Here is an 8930-nt window from a genome sequence, read left to right as displayed (position 1 = left end):
CAACTCAGAGGCTCCTACCTACATCCCAGGGTCCTTGTGACTGCATTCTAGATTATACCTTCTTCCACTCTTCTATCCCTGGAGGAATTCACATTCCCTTTATATTACACATATATAACCATAGTATATTAATACCCACTTCACCCACCCTCCATTCCTGTAATCTCCTCACCATTATGGATTTATATAATGATTTACGTATTGACTATTATTTAAGTGGGCTGGAGAGTATGGAGAGAAAATAAGAATTAGATAAATATGGTTCCTTATTCTACTCCCTTGAACCAGAAACCCCATATCATCAATAGGGCCTCTTGTCTTTTAAAATTCTTTCATCCTTTTACTGTATCCATAAATGACAAAATAATAATAGGAGTACATTTATTTTTTTATTTTTTTTAAGATTTTATTTATTTATTCATGAGAGACAGAGAGAGAAAGAGAAGCCCAGGGAGAAACAGGCTTCCCGCTGAGCAGAGAGCCCGATGTGGGGCTTGATCCCAGGACCCTAGGATCATGACCTGAGCCTAAGGCAGACACTTAACCATCTGAGCCACCCAGGCGCCCCAATAATATGAGTACATTTAGTTTTAAATGTGTATCTTGAATTTTATTAATATAACAGAATCTACTTTTTTAAAGCCTCATCCTCGGGGCACCTGGGTGGCTCAGTCATTAAGCGTCTGCCTTCTGCTCAGGTCATGATCCCAGGGTCCTAGGATCGAGCCCCGCATCGGGCTCTCTGCTCAGCGGGAAACCTGCTTCTCCCTCTCCCACTCCCCCTGCTTGTGTTCCCTCTCTCTCTGTCTTTCTCTGTCAAATAAATAAATAAAATCTTAAAAAAAAATAAAGCATCAGTCTCTAAGATGAATTATGGAAAATTAGTATTTGTGTTCTAACTTTGGACACCATGGGTAGGATAAACATTGATCTTAGAAGATCTCCTAAATTTGGGTAAGTGTTTCTTTGACAATATCTGACAGTACAGTGTTTTTCTAATATCATCCTTTCATCTTTTGACTCAGACACTTGTTTTTCAGAGTTTAGTCACCAGGTTTGAATTGCTAAAAAAAAAAAAAAAGAAAAAAATTCCAACAATCTTTGCTACATGATTTTTAATAACCTGACTCAGTTTCTCAGTATTCTGGACAAAATGACCATATATATGACTTGAGTAATCAAGCTGGGAATAAATTGAGAGAAAGTAACATCATATTAATGAGTAATCTATTTTAAAGCAATCATGTCTGGAAGAAATAGGAGAAGTTAAAGAACAATTCCTAGAATTAGAAGGTGTGGGCTTTTTTACATAAAAGTGATACATTTGAATAAATATTCACGTAAGCAGGATAAGACTTTCAGTCTCTAAGTAACCCCAATATCAAAGCAGAAATTCAACAGAATTAAGTAGATTTTTATAATAGGAAATTTTTAGAATCATTTGGAAAAGGAGATGTGGGAAATATACCTTCATTTCACATGACTTAAAAGAGAAATTGCTATTTTCACATAAAAAAATAAAGCTGGCTCTAATATCCTGTTTGAAGGTTATTATAATTGTCTCTCTGAGAAATATCTCAAGTGCCATGGATGCCTCAGAGATACCATCATTGAACTTTTTTTTTTTACGCAAGATAGCATAAAAACAACAACAACAACAAACACCAAAATTTGAGGTTCATAAAGATTAGAAAAAGTTACACTCTGTATCCCTATTGATTTTAAAAACAATTAAGCTGTAGTGTATTCTCCAACTCTGGGAAGCATGATATAATAAGGCATTACAGTTTAGTTTTCAATTCATCATCATTCAAAACTTTGGAATTTTGGTTCATATCTTTGCATTCATTTTCCTTCCCTGTAAACTTTGCCTCTATAAGCATAGTTCCTGAAGAGGCATTTTCACCAGGTAGAAGACGCTTCTTTAAAATAATTAGGATTAAAAAGGCTGGAATATAGCTTGTTCCTCTTAGAGCTGCTGGCAAGCCAAGGTAGATGTATCTATCAAAAAAAATGTTAAAACATATTAAATGTTGCATATTGTGGGGAGTATAAGCTAGTATTGCATACCCTTAATCATTAACATTTCATTCCCATGAGTACAACAGCAGCTAATTGTTTTGCATGTCAATGTTATATAAGCAACTTTTCTGAACTCACTTATTAATTCTAATGTTGGTTAAATGTTTTTTGGAATTTTTCATCCAGAAAATTCACACTTCTTTTCTTCTTTTCTAATCTTTGGGGTTTTTAAAATCCTTTTACATAAAATTGAGCCTCTAATTTAAATGTAATACTGACAGCAATAGCAGTTTTATTCTAGTATCTAATTAAGAATGCTTCCAAAGAAATCACCGTCAATTGTGATTTCTACTCGGGGGCGGTCGGGGGGGGTTGATGACCTTAATCAAGTTAAGGAACTTCCTCTTCTATTCTGAGTTTGCTCAAAGTTTTAATTATGAGTAAGTAAAGTATCACCAAATTATTTTCCTGCATATAGTTAGCAGAATATCCAAGATCTTACCCCCTTTACTGAGTTAATAGGGTATATTAGATTGAGTTTTCTCATATTGAACCATCCATGCATGCCTAATATAAACTCCATTAGTGAGTGTTTTATACATTAGATTTGATTTATTCATTTTTATTAGAATTTTTGCATGCATATTTGTAAGTAAAATCAGCCTGCACTTTTTTCCTTCTACTGAACTTGTCTAATGTGAATATCAAGATTGTACTAGTTTTGTAAATGAATTGGGAAATTTTCTCTTTTTTTCTGTTTCTCAGAATGACGTGTATTATGCAGAAATCATCAGTTCATTGAAGGTTTGTAAAACTTGTCTTTTTTTTTTTTTTTTTAATTCATGAGAGACAGAGAGAGGCAGAGGGAGAAGCAGCCTCCCAAGGAGCAGGGAGCCCGATGTGGGACTCGATCCCAGGACGCTGGGATCATGACCTGAGCTGAAGGCAGACACTTAACCATCTGAGCCACCCAGGCGCCCTGTAAAACTTGTCTTAAAAGAATCTGGACTTGGTGTCCTTGGAGGATGGGAATTTTTGACTGATTCATGTTTTTAAATTGCTATGGAAAAGTTCATGTTTTCTATGTATTTATAATAAAATTTGGTAATATATACTCATCTAGAAAACTATTTAATATTTCCAAATTGCTGTATCTAAAATCCCTAAATATTTGTACTTATATTTCCTTTTTTATTCTTCATAGCATTTATTTGTGCCTCCTCTCTATTTGCCTTTCCAGAGTATTATTATTATTATATTTTAATCTTTTCAAAAAACAGAGTTTTACTTTTTTGGTTATCTCTATGGTGTGTTGTCTATTAATTTCATCATCTTTTTATTTCATCTTTTTACTTCTAAAATGTTATAATGAAACACTTCAAGAAGACAGAAAAAATAAGTTAACTAATATGTTTGTACTTACTACCCAGGTTTTCAAAATGATTAAATTTTACCATTTTTGTTTCAGACCAATTCAGAAGAAAAAACTAATACATCGAAATCCCCATGTGCCCCTATGATATTATCTTTTAGCCCTTCCTAGATGTAAAACTATGTTGAATGGTAGGGATTGTGTTTCTAGTTTATTTTTATAGTTTTACAAAGTGTATATGTATATATTCATAATGTATAGAATTACTTTATATGTTTTTACATTTTAAATAATTGGCATAATACTATACATTTTATTCTGTGTATATTATCTTTGAACCCAGTTATATCCCTTTGGAATTTAAAAAATATATTGTATCTATTGTTCTTATTTGAAATAGGAAATATATCAATACATAACTTAATGAATTATTTATCAGGTTTTTCTACTTTATTTGAAGTTACATTGTCCTTTTTCTAAATTCTGAGTCACTAATCCAGTCTTTTTAAAAACATATATATATTTAAATTTCTAAATATACCTTTGAGTACTGGGTTAGCCTTGTCCCACAGGTTTTCCCATTCAGTGCTTTCACTAACATAGAGTTCTAGTTACTTCATTATTTTTATTATAATTTATTCTTTGACCTATAAGTAATTTCAAATGTGAGGTTTTGGCAACATTTTATCATAGATTTCTAATTGCATTGCATTATGGACAGAAAATAGTGGTTACATGGTATCAATACTTCTTTTTTTTCAACTTTGTGGCATTGGACTTAGTTGTAATAAATGTTTATTATAGGCTTGAGAAAGATGTATATTCTATTGGTTGGGCTTTTTTTAAATTGTTACATATCTATCAGATAGATAGATCTATTAGGTAGATAGATTGTACAATATGGTGGTTCACAATTTTCTCTATCCTCAATAATTTTTTGCCTACATTTTCTATTCACTCATTGGGAAAGTTTGTTGAAATTTTCCACTCTGATTTAGATTTCTTCCTGTAATTTTGTGAATTTTTTGTTTTATATGTTTGAAATTAGGTTGATAGATATATATAGGTTGATTACTGCTATATATTATTGATAAAGCATTTCTTTTATTATTAAGTAATATCCTTATTTAACTCTATTGATCCTTTTCACTTTATTTTATTTTATTTTTAAAGTAGGCTCGATGCCCAGCATAGAGCCCAATGCAGGGCTTGAATTCATGACCCTGAGATCAAGACCTGAGCTGAAATCAAGAGTTGGATGCCTAATCGTCTGAGCCACCCAGGTGCCCCAATCCTTTTCACTTTAAATTCTATTTTGTCTCATAATCATTAATATAACCACAGAAGTTGATTTAATATCTGCCTGGTATATCTTTTCTGACTTTTATCTTCAGCCTTTCCTCACACTTTATTTTTTAGGCTGTGTCTTGTAAATAACATATAGCTAGAATTTTGAAGACACTGAAACTCACATGAAAGTCACTATCTTTTAAGAAGCAAGTTTATTTGCTTTGCATTTATTGATAAACCTGATATATTTAGGTTTATTTTTCAACTTAATTTGTATGCTTTTATTTTCCTATTTCCTACTTCCATTGAATTTTCCTTAATCCCTTTCTTCCTTTCTAGTAGCTTGGAATAAATGTAAGTGGCCATCCTTATATCCTTACATTTTTGGCAAAATTTAAAGTTAATCAATATTTCTGTTCTTAAGAAGTGCAAAAGAGTCCTAGACTTTACCTGGATTTTATTTTTTTTAAAGATTTTATTTATTTATTTGACAGAGAGAGAGACACAGTGAGAGAGGGAACACAAGCAGGGGGAGTGGGAGAGGGAGAAGCAGGCTTCCCGCGGAGCAGGGAGCCCGATGCAGGGCTCAATCCCAGGACCCTGGGCTTAATGACTGAGCCACCCAGGCGCCCCTACCTGGATTTTAAGCTAACAGGTTAGCCTGCCACAGTTGCATGGATGCTGGCTCAAGATAAAGATTTCTAGGTCAGAGACACAGGGCTTTTTTACTCACAGTACAGCAGTCAGCAAAAGCTGCAAATTCAGGTTGATTTCCTTAACTTTCAAGTCCCAAAGGAATCACACAGTGAGAGACCTATGTGGATTTTGTGCACACAATGGGTTTGGGTCACAGCTAAGAAATCCTGAGTTTAGGAAATCCCATTCTTTTAAATGGGCTGCAAGCCAATTGCCAACATTTGCCCTGGAGAGAGTTACTACTTTTATCATCCTAGACAGCAAACTCTGCTCCATAGGAAAACATCACCTATATCTTCCAAGGTCATTTACTATTCAAACATTCTTGAAAAGATAGTCTACAGCAAAAGCCTCTGCTAACAAGATATGCAGAAATGTAAGAGACCCATGGAGAACTACTAACAATATCCACCGCCTGTTTCTACACAATATTAACATCTGGTGAATTTTCTCATGAGTACACTTTATCAGCCACTCTAATTAATCTGACTAATAGAGTTTGGTACCAAATATAATTATTTTGTCTGAAATAGCATTCAATTAAGGCTACTATCAACAGGAATCCTGGCAGCAGGTTGAGGCCGATCTACACTAGCGATCCTCACGGTTTCTCAGCTGTGAAGCAAACCCATTGCATGTACAGTGCATGCCTGGGCCCACCTCCACATTACCCCTGTAGAGCTTTAGGGGAACAGAGAACTGATGAAAACAGGAATCTCATGCTGTCTGCCCTCCTCACAGTTCTTCACATATATCCTTTTGTTAATCAACATAGGACCTTAAAATGTTTTAAAGAATGCTAAATTGTTTTTTAGTAAATGAAAGAGTTTTTGTACTGCCCTGTCAAGAGAAATTAATACAAATTTAACAGTTCAGGTCTCCAAATGAAAAGAAACATGAAAATAGAACAAAATGGAAGTGTTTTGTCAAAAAACACATTAATATGATCTTGAGCTTTGTTTAAAATCAGATTTATATTAACGAAAGAATAAGCCTTTATGAGACATGAAGAATATTGTGTCAGCAAAATTTAATGAAGGAGGAAACATATCATTTTGAAAAGTAGAGGTGGATGTGAAAGGAAGTAAAGATTCAGGCTAATATGATGTTAAAATGATGTAGGATAAAATGGGAACACTTTAGAGAGTAATGTAATTTAGATAGGAAGTTTATGTACATCTATGACTTTCAATAATGTATTGATTGCAACCAGTTTAACAAAGATCATTTTGAAAGGCTAGGTTAAGGAAGCCATCCATGCTTATATTTAACAAGTACTTTGAATATAGTAAGGAAATAAGATTCTAGGATATAAATAAGGAATAAAGATATAGTATTAGCATATATTCTGGAAACAAAACCAAAAGTAGTCTAGAACCTGACAAAGAAAATGTTATACGTGAATGGTGCCATTTCATGTACAGCCTGTGCTTAGAAAACAATTCTTCAAAAAATTTATTATCTTTACCTGAAGTAGGTAGAATCATATATCCTGCATGCCCCTGACTCACCACATTTCAAAATTCCCCAGTGTAAACATGTGGAATCTGCTAAAGCTCCAAAATATATAGGTGCAGGAATTCCAGCTACAATTAAAGAGGGGGGAAAGAATAATCCATCAACAAGGTAAGAATTAAGGTACATTATTTTGTTTGGAAACATTTTCTCTATCTGTAGAACAAATAAAGTTTAACAAAATATAAATAGAATGCTTTAGGTTTTATTTTTAGAAATTAGAAGTTACTTTTACTATAAAGTTTCTAAATTATAAAGGACAAGTAATGTGATGGATAAATGCAACATAAAATTATTGATATAGAAGAACATTGAATTAATGATTCTTTATATTTTTTTCTGCAGTGCTTTGGACCAATCATGTGTACATTTTACTTTAACAAGACATTTTTTTGTTCATTTGCTTTTAAAATCTTCTAATAGATGAAAAGTAGAATTAAGTTCAGATAAATCTTTTTCAAGTAAAAGGAGGAAGTTCTCCATGTCTTATTGTACCTTATTCTCATATAAATTTCAAAGTGTTGCAAACAGAAGGGATATTTGCTAGACTATTACTCTGAGAGAATGATTTCATTTACTTAGTATTTAATAATGATCTGATGTTGGAAAAAATAACTATTTTTACCAAATACTCTTGTGCAAAATGTATGTAACCCCACACCAAGAGACTTCTCTTCAGGCTTGATACACCTAAAAAAAATAAGTAAATTCACAAATAAAATAAAAGTAGAGATTTAAATACTGTCATAGATTTTTTTTTTTAAACTTTTTGTATGCTGGTAACACACTGGGCACTAGAAAATTGTTTTGCATGCTCAGGTCTTGATTATTCAAGGCCTAATTATCCAGTATATAGCCTACACAGGACCTCTACTTCTGATCCTTGGCATTTTACCCATCATTTTTTGCTCATTCATTTCTATCAGAGAGTTATCAAAGAAGAAAATATTTCATATCAATTTCTACCCCAATATCCACTTATTGAAGTGGCAGTTCTTCATTAACCTTCAGCCTAAAACAAAAGTATGCAACCCTTGCTGTATTTAAATTATTTGTATTGACAAAATACAGAAAAGCCAAGAATTTGTATAAGTAAATGTAAGGCAGAAAGAAAGCAAAAATAAAAATTTTCGAAGGAATATGACAAAGAAATCCAAAGCAAAGATATTTTACGTGATTTGGTATCATTTCGAGTCTCACAGATCTCTCCATTCTCTCCAAAAACTCCCCCACTTTTGCACTGTTGCCTGAAATTCCTATTTGTAGAAATGAAGACTATTATCCCCCAGTGGCCCTTTTTGTGTCCCACTCACTCCGGCATCAGCATGGCTAACTCCCCAAAGAATTCACTTTGAGAGTTCCACTGTATTTCCTTCCCTGATTAACTCAAAGCTGAGAAAATAAAAGCAGCTTTCTTCACAAAAGCATACATTTTTAGCAAAAATGTCATCTTATTGGCATTTTCTCAATGTAAGTGTTTTACTAAATTTGAAAACCTCATAGTTTGATCTAGACATTATCTTCCTGACACATAGGTTAGTTAGACAACATCAATGATTTTACTCAGAAGAAAGTTAACAAAGCCAGGAGACCTAGCATGACCCTCTTAGTCCCACGGTTTCCATTTAATACAGAAAATAGGGCATTTAAATTTTACTGAAAAATTTTTCTTTCCCCTCTATCTCTAATATACCACTTAATGATCTCACAGAAGCATGAAATACTAATAGCGAAATTATTTAAACAGTTTAAACAGTTTAAACTGTTCTATGAACTCTATCATTGATTGGCATAGATAGTAACATCAATTTCTAGAATCCAAGATTCAGAAGAATTAGCATGCAAGTCATGGGAAAATGCTGAGAGAAATTGAAATTGTTCTTTAAACTGGCAAAGTGGCTTTGATGTTGCACCCGTCTACCATCATGGTAGGAGATCCAGGAAGATTCCACAAAAATAGAGACAAACACAAGTATATTAATAAAAACCTCGGGGTTAAATTCTACAATATGGTCCTGGCAAGAGGTGGGGGAAG

The 8930-nt window shown here is 33.2% G+C and overlaps 1 protein-coding gene across 1 annotated transcript in view; it reads right to left on the bottom strand.

Annotated features, from left to right (window-relative positions):
- Positions 1-1240: 1240 nt before the first annotated feature.
- The window catches only part of SLCO1A2 (solute carrier organic anion transporter family member 1A2), a 41388-nt gene continuing 33698 nt past the window's right edge, over positions 1241-8930 (bottom strand). The window contains exons 12-14 of the mRNA XM_035028115.1: positions 7521-7585; positions 6849-6966; positions 1241-2001 (exon numbers count right to left, since the gene is read on the bottom strand). Coding sequence (XP_034884006.1) covers positions 1782-2001; positions 6849-6966; positions 7521-7585 — 403 coding nt within the window. The 3' untranslated portion in view covers positions 1241-1781. The remainder of the gene's footprint in view (positions 2002-6848; positions 6967-7520; positions 7586-8930) is intronic.

Source organism: Mirounga leonina, unplaced genomic scaffold, assembly GCF_011800145.1.
Source record: "Mirounga leonina isolate KUSES-001 unplaced genomic scaffold, KU_Mleo_1.0 Mir_201, whole genome shotgun sequence".
Classification (NCBI taxonomy): domain Eukaryota; kingdom Metazoa; phylum Chordata; class Mammalia; order Carnivora; family Phocidae; genus Mirounga; species Mirounga leonina.
Note: the sequence above shows the minus strand (reverse complement) of the source record. Positions and strands in the feature narration are given on the sequence as shown.